The sequence below is a fragment of the Pinus tabuliformis genome, chromosome 9 (assembly GCF_031772625.1).
Source record: "Pinus tabuliformis cultivar Carrire ecotype Pingquan chromosome 9, CPIR1, whole genome shotgun sequence".
Taxonomy (NCBI): domain Eukaryota; kingdom Viridiplantae; phylum Streptophyta; class Pinopsida; order Pinales; family Pinaceae; genus Pinus; species Pinus tabuliformis.
The window spans coordinates 744,204,779-744,217,288 of record NC_142307.1 but is presented as its reverse complement, the minus strand read 5'-3'; the positions used below and the strand labels follow the sequence as shown (position 1 = coordinate 744,217,288).

The following is a 12,510-nucleotide window of genomic DNA, read 5'->3' as shown; positions in this document are numbered from 1 at the left end:
ATGGAGAAGGTAAATAAGAAGAAGAGGGGGGTGCATGAGGAGGAGGAGGAGGAGGAGGCGGCTGGGAAGGAGTTGGAGGCGTGGGAGAGAGCATACGTTGACGAAATTTCATGGGAAGCCTTGCAGGAGGACGAGGAGGGTCTTCTCAACTTGGACAAGAAACAGCAGCAACAGCAACAACGCCAATACAGACACCGTCTGCAATCTGCTGCAGTCGCGGCTTCAAACATTCAGCGAGGATTGATCCGTTATCTCTACATCCTCATCGACTTCTCTTGGGTATCAATCCCACTTTGATCCCCCTTGGCTCTCTCAATTGTATTTTTGTCTAGCAATAAACTAACTTACACATTTGAGATCTCTTTGTCGTTTCGGTTGTATAGATTAGTCGGGTGTGTAAATATTGAAAAATAGATTCTTGGGCCGCCCAACCCTAGTCCCCGATCATTTCTGTGGACTTCTTGGCATGTAGGCTAGTATTCTCTCACAATGTATTGCGCTGCACGTTGCTATGGAAATGTTGTGTCCGTTCATTTTGATTTGATTGGGGAAAGCTTAGGGTTCAAAACTCCATCCCTATTAGGTATCCATGTTCTCACCTTGGCTTGGGAGGTGTTCCTCGGCGTCTTAAATTTTTTGATCATTACATTCTCGCTGCTATGATTTTGTTTATGGCAGTCGCAATAACCCATGACATCTTTCAAATCACCTTCGCCAAAATGGTTGAGTAAAAATGCCTGTGGGAGGTTCGGTGGGCATGTTGATGCAACTATGTTGCACTTCAAATCAACTGGATGGCCATCTTTCCAGGAAAGGGCAATATTTTATAACCTCTTTTTAACATAGAGTGTATTCTTGAATGTATAGTACGACAATCTTTTGTAACCTCTTCCTGACATAGAATGTTTTCTTAAATGTGTAGTATATTTGGTGTTTGTAGTTATGTTGGCACGTTATAATGATCTTGATAATTTCTTAAGAAAGAGAGTAACACCACCTAGATTCTGCAGCTATATATTTCAAGATTCCATCCTTTGCTTCCATTTGCAATTTATATACAAGCTTTAACAATATGCAGAATTACCATTCTTCAACTAAGATGCTGTAGCTGAGTAGTGCGAAAATCACTTAGATCTTTACATCTGGCCTCATACACAAGCTTTCATTTGTTTGTAACCCTTGATCAACCATTGATTTGGCCCAGTAAATAAATTAACTTCATGAGGGGGAGAGTATTTCCGTGAATTACTCTTGTGCCTGTTCTTAGAGGGCATGATACTTTGCCTGTATCTATTATTAATAAACTAATTATTTAATCACTGTTGTCAGAATCTTCATTATATATAGTAATACAATTAACCATTTAATCAAGTAGATGACAAGCTACCTTTCTCTAAAAACACTTCGTGCTTGAAGCATTGCTAGATCAACAACTTTTTCTAGCCGATAGTGGAACATTATACCCATTAAAGATTGCGGTGCCCCTGTAAATTGTAAGAAGTTGTGATTTGCCTTATGGTGAGCATTGACGTGGGTGACTACGAGTAAGATATTGCAAATATTAGCATCATATATGCTGCTTACAAACGACAAATATTTGAGAAATGAGCAATGTTTTTGGTTCATTGTTAAATAATGATTATTTAATGCTAATTCCAAGGAATATTTTGAGTAAGTCAATGAATAAGCATGGGTCATTAATTTGACGATTGTTTTAGGGCTTTAGTTGTTGGAGGCAAGGCACCAAAAGGTTTACACTTGGGGTTTTTTTAATCCTTCATGGGGCTAAATAGATTTAGGATTAAGATGGATATATGAGAGTTGTTAGTACAATGATTATTTAATGTTGGTTCTAGGGAATATATTATATTTCATATAAAACAAGGAATATACACGATTGTTTTATTATACAATCACTTTACATTTTGGTTTAGGGTTTTAGTTAGGGAAGGAAGCATCATTGATTATGTTTTTTATTGGATATTTGATTGAAAGAATATTTCAAATAAGGGATTGACGGGAGTGATTGATTTGAAGGTCACTTCACATTGTGATCTAGGGTTTTAGTGAGGGGAAACCATATTATATTTCATTTGATGTTATATGTTTGTATCCAAAATTTTTGCTTGATTCCACAAGTTGTTGCAGAGGAGAGATAATTACGTTGTTTTGAGTATCCCTGGATCCTGAAAGTGAGTTCGTTTGTGGTTGACCTTTACTATGATTTTTAATAGCTTTTATTACTTTGATTTAATCTAACACTGGAAATTGGCCATTGTTTTGAAATTCCTTTTGTTGCAGAGGTAGATCTGTTTCCTTCTTCCGAATTAGTCCTAAGTCCAATTTATTTCAGTATTGAACAATAATGTGAAAATCAATATTGGTTTCTCAATCAAATGAAAATTTTGAAGCAAGGAGATCTTGAGTGTTGAAATTGTTGAAATAGAGTCTTTGGTATGATCTATGAGCATTTTCTCAGTTCAGGCGAATAAAGCTATCTTAGTTTAGCTTTGTGTGACCAGCATATGTTAGAAATGGAAAGCAGAAGGGTTCCTTTATTCCATGTCATTGGGTGCTTATACTTTTTGTTGAAAATATCAGCGAGAAAAGGGTTCCTTGATTTGTGCCTTAATCATAGGAGCTAGAATGAGTTCCTTATGCATGACTCGAGTTCCTAAAAAATAGGAGATTCCCTATAAATTGGGACGAGTTCCTAATAAAATCCATGAAATTCTTATCTGCTGATAAGAAAAATCTGAAAAACACTTTCTTTTCTTACAAACACAAAATTTCTCTACTCGATTTGCAGCGGAATTAGGAACAGAAATAAAAGCACAATCACACAATTTAACAGCACAATTTTTATGGGGAACCCAACTGGGAAAACCCTTTGCTTGATTATTGAGAGTTTATTGAAGAAAATTGAGCATTAGATCTCTTACAATACAACTGTTTCAATTGAAAACAACCTTGTTTTCCCTGCTTAATCTAAGCTTGAAACCTATGCAAGAATTCTGATCTTTGCTTCCTTACCCAAGGAATTCGTCCTTCTTGAATTCTAACAAGCCTTTCCTAGGCTTGTTCACCTTCTCTCACAAGCTCCATGCACAACCTTGTGCTTCCTATTGTTTTGGTGAGATTTTCTAGTGTGAGTTGATTGAAGAAAAGCACAAGTGATTGAGTTTCAAGTGGTTGACTTGAAATAGGACGAGTTGCATGAGCAGTTAACTCATGCTAACTAAATCAACCACAAAATCATTCCTTAATTAGAAAACTCACTAATTTTAAGTTTTAAGTTTTAACCATTCGAATTGCCTTAAAAAGGAGGAATGGAGGCACAAGCTTAATCATTGTTTTGGTGAGCATGAGTTGGTGAGACCAAACAATCTGAAGCATGAGTTTGTGCGTGGAGCTTGTGAGAAGGAAGAGTGTGCAAGAAAAACTTATGCACAGGGTAGTATAGGGCAGTAGAGATCAGTAGTCTTGCAGAAGTTTCAAACTTAGATCAAGCAGGAAAGACAAGCGTGTCTTTCAAATTGAAACAATTGTATTTTGTAAGAGATCAATTTTTGAGTTTCTCTATCAATAAAATTCTCAAACAAGCAGCGGGTTTTCCCAGTTGGGTACCCTAGACAATTTTGTGTTTTTGAATTGTGTGACTGTGCTTTTATTTCTGTTCCTATTCTGTTGCATCCAGTAGAGAAATTCTGTGTTTATGTGAGAAGAAATTTTATTTCAGATTGCTCATTTTAGCAGATCAGAATTTCGTGGATTTTCTACATTTTTCAGTTATAACTTATGACTCAACTTACTTTTAATACAAGGCAAACCTCACGGGGAAACCCCCAGGCATTTCCCAGGATTTTGTGGATGGTACCCTCTGTAAAGTTTAAACCTGTTGGTGCTGATTATGGTGCCTGAACTGGCAGGTTCATTTGAGTGAGGCATGCAACAGAGGCATCCAGCCTGGGGAGTGAACCTTGAGACCCCCCTGCATGAAGTTCAAAGCACTAAACTGCTTCAACTAGCCCACCATGTTTTACTGACAACAGTTTTTCTACAAAAAGACACGCTACATTGATGAAATGTCTATTGTCATGGTCTCATTTCTGTATAGTCATTACTGTTTGTGCTTTATGCTACTGCCACTAACAAACTTCTAATTTGTGCTTTCTAGTTCTTGTATACATGGTGGAAGTGAGGGCCCTATAATGCAATCATATTGATATGCTTTATCAAAGTTTAAACTAGTTAGACAGATTTATCAGTTTTGTTATTGCCCATCTACCAAATTGGCTATGTAGTCCAAAGCTTGCCTTTTTCTTGTTCCTTTACTGTAATCATATACTATCCTTAGTCTAGTTAGAAAAATCAGGAAGCAAGGCTCTGTATTTGTTTTGCTTGTCAAAAGTTGAAATTGGTTAGATGGATCAATGTTGCAAACATCAGCATCAGGATAAAACCAGCAAGGGTCTGAAAAATAAAAAATAATCAGAAAAATCGAGAAAATATCGGTAAAAATCGGCAAACATTGTCTAGGCCAAAAAAATCACGATTTTGTGATTTTTTCACAATAAAATTGGGATGTTTGTGACACTGAGATGGATAACGGTTCTGCTTTTGCTTATCTAGTAAATTTGGCATATATTCCAAAGCTTGCTTTTTTACGGCTCCTTTATTTTAATTACTTGCTAACCTTAGTCTAGTTAGAAATCTGGAAGTGAGGCTATGAAATACATCGTGTAAATGAACATACATAGCATTGAAGAAGTGCATTTGTTTGGCTTGTCAACTTCATAGCAAGCTCTTGGACAATGGATAATGCTAAATTAGGCTTCCTATTTTCTTTGCATGTTTCCATTGTCATTATGAGTTGTTGTGGTGCATTGGAAATGCAACCATATTGACATGCTTTATTAAAGTTTAAACTTGTTAGATGGGTTTATCATGTTTGCTATTGCCCTCTGCCATGTTGGGCATATAGTCTAGACTCCAAGGCTTTCATTTTTTTGGCTCCTTTATTGTAATTACTTGCTAACCTCTGTATGGTATTAGTTAGAAATCAGGAAGCAATGCTCTGTAGGTGTTTCACTTGTCAATTTCAAAGCAATCTCTTGGACGATGGTTAGTTCTAATTAAGTTTCCTATTTTCTTTGCGTATTTCCATTGTTATCACGAGTCATTGTGATTGATCCATTGGAACTGCACTTGTGGATGTTGATTACCATGGGTTGTCAATTTCAAATTAAGCTCTTGGACAATGGTTATTTCTAATTAAGCTTCCTATTTTCTTTGCGTATTTCCATTATTATCATGAGTCATTGTGATTGATCCATTGTAACTGCACTTGTGGATGTTGATTACCATGGGTTGTCAATTTCAAATTAAGCTCTTGGACGATGGTTATTTCTAATTAAGCTTCCTATTTTCTTTGCGTATTTCCATTATTATCATGAGTCATTGTGATTGATCCATTGTAACTGCACTTGTGGATGTTGATTACCACGGGTTGATAAGGACTGAGATGACATGGATGGTATTTATGTTCTTGATGCTTTACTGCTACCCCTGAGGCCATATTGTTCTTTAAAATTCACAAGATTGACTTCAATGTTGTATAACATATACCTCTATGGTATGAAATACATCATGTAAATGAACATACATAGCATTGAAGAAGTGTTGTGTTATTTATGGCAATGCATATTGAGGGTTTATGGCTTTTCTTATTGTCAGTGCATTGTTTGTCTTTTTCCGCAATTGAACTCATTCTGTATTTTGGAAATTAGAAAGGATATTTGTATTTTGGAAATTAGAAAAAATATTTTTATTTTGGAAATTGGAAAAGATATTATAAAAATAGCATTCTTTTTTGGTACTAGGCATCCATTTTTATTCATATGTCATTTATTGAGATATTTGGCGTTTCTCTGCTTGTATTCTTGCATTCACTTTCTTAAAACCTGATTATAACTGCCACATTCCATCAATGTCTACTTCCCTTTCCAGAATACAGTCCTTGTATTTTAGAAACAATCTACCATGGTTGTGTACCCATGCATTTTTTAAAACTGAGTGGAATGTATCTTCTATGGTAAGTAGCATAAGGTTTTGTCCAGCTCATCCTGTTGCGCTCCTAATTCTCTGCTGTTTTTGTTAACTTTTTCAACAAGTTGACCAGATAGGTTTGTTAGCAGACTCACAATGATAGATCTGTATTTGGTTGGGTTGCCCTGATAAACTTATTTCTACCGGTGGGCACTCTCAATCAATTTGCAATTATAATGAATCATTAATCATTCTTTTGAATACTTATAATTTGCAATTATAATGAATCATTCTTTTGAATACTTATCCTCTAAGTTTCAAGAAATGCAAAACCCCCCACCCCATCCCATACCAAGCACGTTTTGGTGAAACACGTTTATGTTGGAAAAACTGAGAGGGGGTAAATCAATATTTCATTTCAATTAGTTAATTTTAAACTTACAAAGCATTAAATATCATTGGCATCATATCAAAACATAAACCAGCATCACATCAAGAAATTTTTAGGTGGAAACCCTTCTCGGAGAAAAACCACCGAACGCTTTCTAATATAATTGATGAATACAATAATTTTTTAGCTCCAATTGAAGGGAAGCTCCAACTTCCTAATACAATATTAGAAAAACATTTTTTTAACCAGAAAGCTCCAACTCCTAAAATGATGCTCCAACACCTCCAACTGAAGGAACTAGCACCACCCTGCAAGCTCCAACTTGCACCACCCTGCCACCTTGAAGTATTTTCAGGCTCCAACCAGAGGGAGACTTCACTCTCCACCTAGCACCACCCAACCACACTGAATAGAGAAAAATAAATGTGGGCTCCCGTACCAGGGACAATGACCCACTTACAAGGATATACAAATAAACCCTTACTGCTGTCTCTGCTGATATATATACAGATCACAAACTGCTCACAACCTTCAGGACTGCTTTTAAATGTTGTTGTTGATCAGAGTTCAATTTGCAACACACAAAGATACATGTATATAGCTCAATAGTCTATAGATAAACAACCATAGGAATCTGCTTCATACCTCAATTTGTTGAAGAGATCATACCCCACAGAGGAAGATGAACATCAAGCTGCCACCGAATTCCCTTCTGTTGCCACTGTTGCTTCAGACTTGAATTAGGATTTTTCCCTGACACTTTAACTGCAAGTCTGACTTTGAATCTGTATTCAAATCAGTCCTATCACAGCTGTACCAGGTTGCCTTTTCCGCCTTCTAACAGACCTGAACCAACCTTCAAAACTGCCCTCCTTCTTTGGCTATCTTAGCCCCTTGTCTGTTGCTTAGACTTTTGGCCTTAGAAGCTCTACTGTTGTGATAAAAAATGTTAAAATCTGATGTTCTATGCTGTAACAATCACTTGTTACCAAACTTCTTTATGCTGCAATACTAGTTAAGCAATTGTAGATAAAACATAAACCAAATGCACAAAGGAAGACAACCAAGAAGAGAATGAGACACAAAGAATTTAGGTCCAACGACAAGGGCAAAACCCACAAGGGGAAAACCCAACCAAATTCTTCTTCTATTAGATATCAATTGTTCAACAGAGATACAAAGTACAATGAGAGATCAAGAGAATGAATAAGTTCACCCAAATCTGAACAAGCTGTAGAATGAAGATCATTGATAGCAGCAGCTGATGGAAACACATAATCAACCTTCAAGTTCTGCTCTTACTCTCCAAGTCTCTCTTCCTCACAATCTTCTTCAAGTCTCTCCAACTCTGTCTCTCAATTTTGAATCCTTCTTTCACAATGCACAAGTAGTGAGGGGAAAAGATATGAGACACATATATATATATGAGGAGCAACAAATTCATGCCATAATGGAGGATCATGCCTTAGAGTAACTCGTATGCCAAATAGGGAAGAGTAACTTAAGCCATTATGGAGAGAGGCAATGCATGCCTTCAATGGAGGAATCTCGCATGCCTTTGTAACTCATGCCCTTTTAGGAAGTGTAACTCATGCCATTAAGGAGAGAGGGTAACGAATGCCATTTAAGGAGAGGTATGCAGACCTTTGTAACTTATGCATTTAAGAGAGAGTGTAACATATGCTTTAAAGAGTGCGTAAGAGGAATCTTTTATGACATGCTTTCAATGAGTGTGTAAGAGGAATATGCGAAGTCTTTAATGAGAGTGTAAGAGAGAGTAACATAGTCATGTGAGACATTAAGGAGAGAGGAGTACGAAGTATGAAGGTAAGGTGACTTGAATTTCTTTTTGATAATAATATCATAGTTTCGTAAGGATAATGATAATAGTAATGGTAATATTGATAATTAAGTCAAAATTGAACTATTAGGAATGATTAATGATAAGTTGAGTGATTTCCCATTGACTATACTTGATTAGCAATTGATACAAGGTGATTTACTATTTTTGGAAAGTCATACTTGAGATGTTAGACATGACTTTCTATTTTTAGAAAGTCACTCTAGAATTGTCAGAAATGAATTTTATTTAAGGCGATTCATTCCTGAGCTGCCAATTTTCAACACTCCCTCTCAGCTAGGGAGGAATTTCTTTCTGCAACAAAGATCTCTACTTTCTTTGCTCATCTATGTTTTTCTCTGCTCTGGAACATTGATGTCTCTATCTAATGAAGAAGAATCACCATAGGGGAGATTCATCTATCACCCTATATCCACTGATCTTCCCATCTTGACACAGGCTTGGGGGGGATTAACACTTGTCAACACATGACAAGGATCGCGCACAACCAAGTCTCACCTTTACTTGGGGGATTACCACTTGTCAACATGTGACAAGGATCACGCTCAACCAAGATTTACTATAAGATTCAAGTGGTAGAACACCTGCATCTATTGACTTTAGGGGGATTACCACTTGTCAACACATGACAAGGATCTCACACAACCAAGACTCATCTTTGCTCGGGGGGATTACCACTTGTCAACACATGACAAGTATCGCGCACAACTAAGCTACACCCATTGGCCAAATGGGTGATAATCCCAACAAGCCTAGCTTGTGGGTAGGATGCATATTGGGGTATACTCTTGGCAAGTCCCAGACTTGATGGTAGGGGGGATTACCACTTGTCAACACATGACAAGGATCGCACACATCCTACAGTCAAGAGTTCCCTCAACCCTAGGAGCTCTCCTGGCTCCATTCCCAACTTGTGAGCTCAAACAAGAGGGAAGAGCATAACTCAATGTTCTCGATCATCCATGATTGCCCCCACCAGGAATGGTCACATCCGTTAGTCTAAGTTGCTCTCTGAATACCAAGAACTTCCCTTTCGACAAAGGCTTGGTAAGTATGTTAGCTATCTAATCATCAGTTGCAATGTTATGCAGCCTCACTGCTCTCTGCACCATATCCCGGATATAGTGATATTTAATCTCAATGTGCTTGGACTTGTCATGGAATACAAGATTTTCTACCAGTCGAATCCCACTCTTATTGTCACAGTATATTACCGTTGTATCTAGTACATGCTCAGATAGCTCTCCAAAGAGCTTCCTCAGCCATACTGTCTCACAACTAGCTATGCTAGCACCGATATACTAAGCTTCAACTGTGCTAAGGGTTGCATAAGATTTTCTACAAGTTGAATCCCACTCTTATTGTCACAATATATGACTGTTGTATCTAGTACATACTCAAACAACTCTCCAAAGAGCTTCCTCAACCATACTACCTCACAACTAGCTATGCTAGTAGCATTGTACTCAACTTCAGCCGTGCTAAGGGCTACAAACTTCTATTTTCTGCTCATCCAAGATATCATGGCAAATCCCAAGCTAAAGCAACATGCAGATGTGCTCTTTCTGTCAGTAGAGTTACAAGCCCAATCAACATCATAGTACCCATTTAGTCTCACATCTTTGGTAGTATATCTCAATCCAAGATTGATGGTCCCATGTAGGTATCTCAGCATATGCTTTGCAACAATCTAGTGTGCATGTGATGGGTTAATCATATATTGTAATTGACTTAAGAGTATTGACCTCAAAACATATGTCCGTTCTAGTGTTCACTAAGAACATCAGTTCCCCAATCAGTTGTCGATACTTAGAAGGATTAACCAAATCAGGATCTACAACTTCACCACACAACTTTTTGAAATTCATTTCCATTGGTGTATTCATGGACTTACTTTTTGTCTTACCAAATCTTTCCAGAAGATTGACAACATATTTTCCTTGAGAGAGAAAAATCTCACCAGGTTTCTGCGATACCTCAAGGCCCATAAAGTAGTGCATCAAATGAAGATCTTTTATTTCAATTCAGAAGCTAACTCCCTCTTACACTGGAGGATAATAGGTTCTCCACCTGTCAAGAATAAGTCATCAACATATAATACCAAAATCAAAGGCATACATTGGATCGTTTTGATGTAGAGATTTGGATCAACATTGCTTCTGGTAAAACCAAGCTTCATCAAGAAGCTATCAATGCGAGCATACTTGGCTCTTGTGGCTTGCTTCAATCCATATAGAGCTTTTTTCAGTCTAGACTCTACACACGAGTTTTCTTGTTATGTACTTCAAAGCCTTGTTGTTGCTCCACAAATACTTCTTCCTTGAGGAAGCCATGCAGAAAAACAATTTTCACATCCATTTGGTGAAGAGTCCATCCCTGGCTAGCGGCTAGAGCCACAATAAATCGGATAGTAGAGTAGTATATCGAGCAACAAGTGCAAAAATCTCATCATAGTCTATTCCCTCTTTATGAGAGAAACCTCTAGCCACAAATCTAGCTTTATATTTTTCAATACTTCCATCTGCACCATGTTTAATTTTGAACAACCATTTAGAAGTCACAACAAACTTACCTTGGGGTCTTGGAACTACTTCCCATACATCATTATGTATGATGGACTCATATTCTTCGGCCATTGCATCTTTCCATACTTGATTTTGCACTGCTTCTTCAAAAGTGCATGGTTCAACCTAAATAATGTTGCTCATGGCTACAACGTGTCTCTGGAATCGACTGTTAGTTTTTGTAGCATCGGATGGTTTTCTAGTCTCAAACTTTGTGGAGAGGCTAAAACACATGAGATCTCCAGAACCTAGAAATCGTTTCTGGAAATTCCACCAAGAGACAACACAATTAAATTAATTGATCGATACTTAAAAATTGCCTAAGTCTAACTTAGGGAAATCAATTAATTAATAAGAATTAATTGAGAAAGGTGAGAATTCTTTAGAAATTCACATGGTTCGACTTAGAGATGATCGCAGCCATCGATGAGGATTTAATCGAGGCCGTTGGTGATCCAACTGAAGATTATAAGAAGGAGATCGATGGGGTTGGTGAAGAAAACACAAGAAGAGCGTGTTTCCTTGGCAGATCGATTTTCCAGAGAGCAACATTTAGTTGGAAGAAATCGAGCCAGAAGGAAGCAGGATCTAGGCTCTAGAGGGAGATCAGTAGCAGATTTCCGAAGGAGGATTCTAGATCCGGAAGAGTCATTTGATAGGAGGAAGAGTTTTCCTCAGGGAGCTGCGCAGGAGGGCTTCAAAGGAGAGTTTGATTCAGCCAGAGGAAGAGTCGATTCAGTTACTGAGGGTTGGGATAAATTCCAGGAGGCCAAGTGTGTCACTTCCTGGTGAAGATACTGGCAAAGCTGCAGGATTCAACGTGTTTTTGAGGTAGTGTGAATTAGCCAGCGTAGAGGTTGATGCAGGGGCATTTCATGTGGCTCAGTTTTGTTAGATTTCGAAGCAGAATTAGTCGTGGTGCTGAGGTATTGGCTCACAAATATTTTGCCAATATGTCTCTCATATTGGATTGCTAGATTAGGCATCCAAAATTGTACACAGAATTTCTACTGCAGCATAATAATAAAACCCTCATTTGCTCCCCCAATTTTCCCACATTGGGTTTTTCGGGGACCATTGTCCAAAAATAACTACCAATTTTATTGTATGTGTATATTATTTCTCAGTGTCCAGTTTATTTTATGCAACGTTTTATTTGTGAAGAAATTGCAATGTGAGTTATTCGTTATTTTTTCAGTAACAAAATAAACTGAATAATAATTTTATCAATTAGAAGAATAATTTCCAATTGCTACATTTCAAGTGAATTTTTACACCGACATGGTTTCTTGCTTTCTCTGAAGGTTCTTCTGGGGGCAACATGTCTATTAGCATCTTGTAGAGTGTCACGAAGCCATAATGGTCTCTTTCTAGCAGGAGGATCACATGGAGGAGGATCCAAGGGGTCCATGGGCTCCATGGGTTCATCAGCAAGATCAGGCTCAGGCTCAGGATCTTCTTGAGCATCCAAGGCATCATCCTGACTTTCAACATTAGCAAGAGGAGGAGTGTCTCTTGCCTTTCCAAGAGTTGCATCTTCATCAAATGTTACATCCCTGCTAAACTCTATAGTTCTTTGACTAGGCACGTATATTCTGTAAGCTTTAGAATTTTCACAATAACTGACAAACATACCTTTCTTACCT

At 37.6% G+C, this 12,510-nt stretch overlaps 1 protein-coding gene across 1 annotated transcript in view; it reads left to right on the top strand.

Moving 5' to 3' along the window:
• Positions 1–12,510, top strand: part of LOC149150856 (general transcription factor IIH subunit 2-like) — a 118,952-nt gene continuing 106,442 nt past the window's right edge. The window contains exons 1-2 of the mRNA XM_089442966.1: positions 1–279; positions 9,995–10,001. Of these exons, the coding sequence (XP_089299092.1) occupies positions 1–279; positions 9,995–10,001 (286 nt within the window). The remainder of the gene's footprint in view (positions 280–9,994; positions 10,002–12,510) is intronic.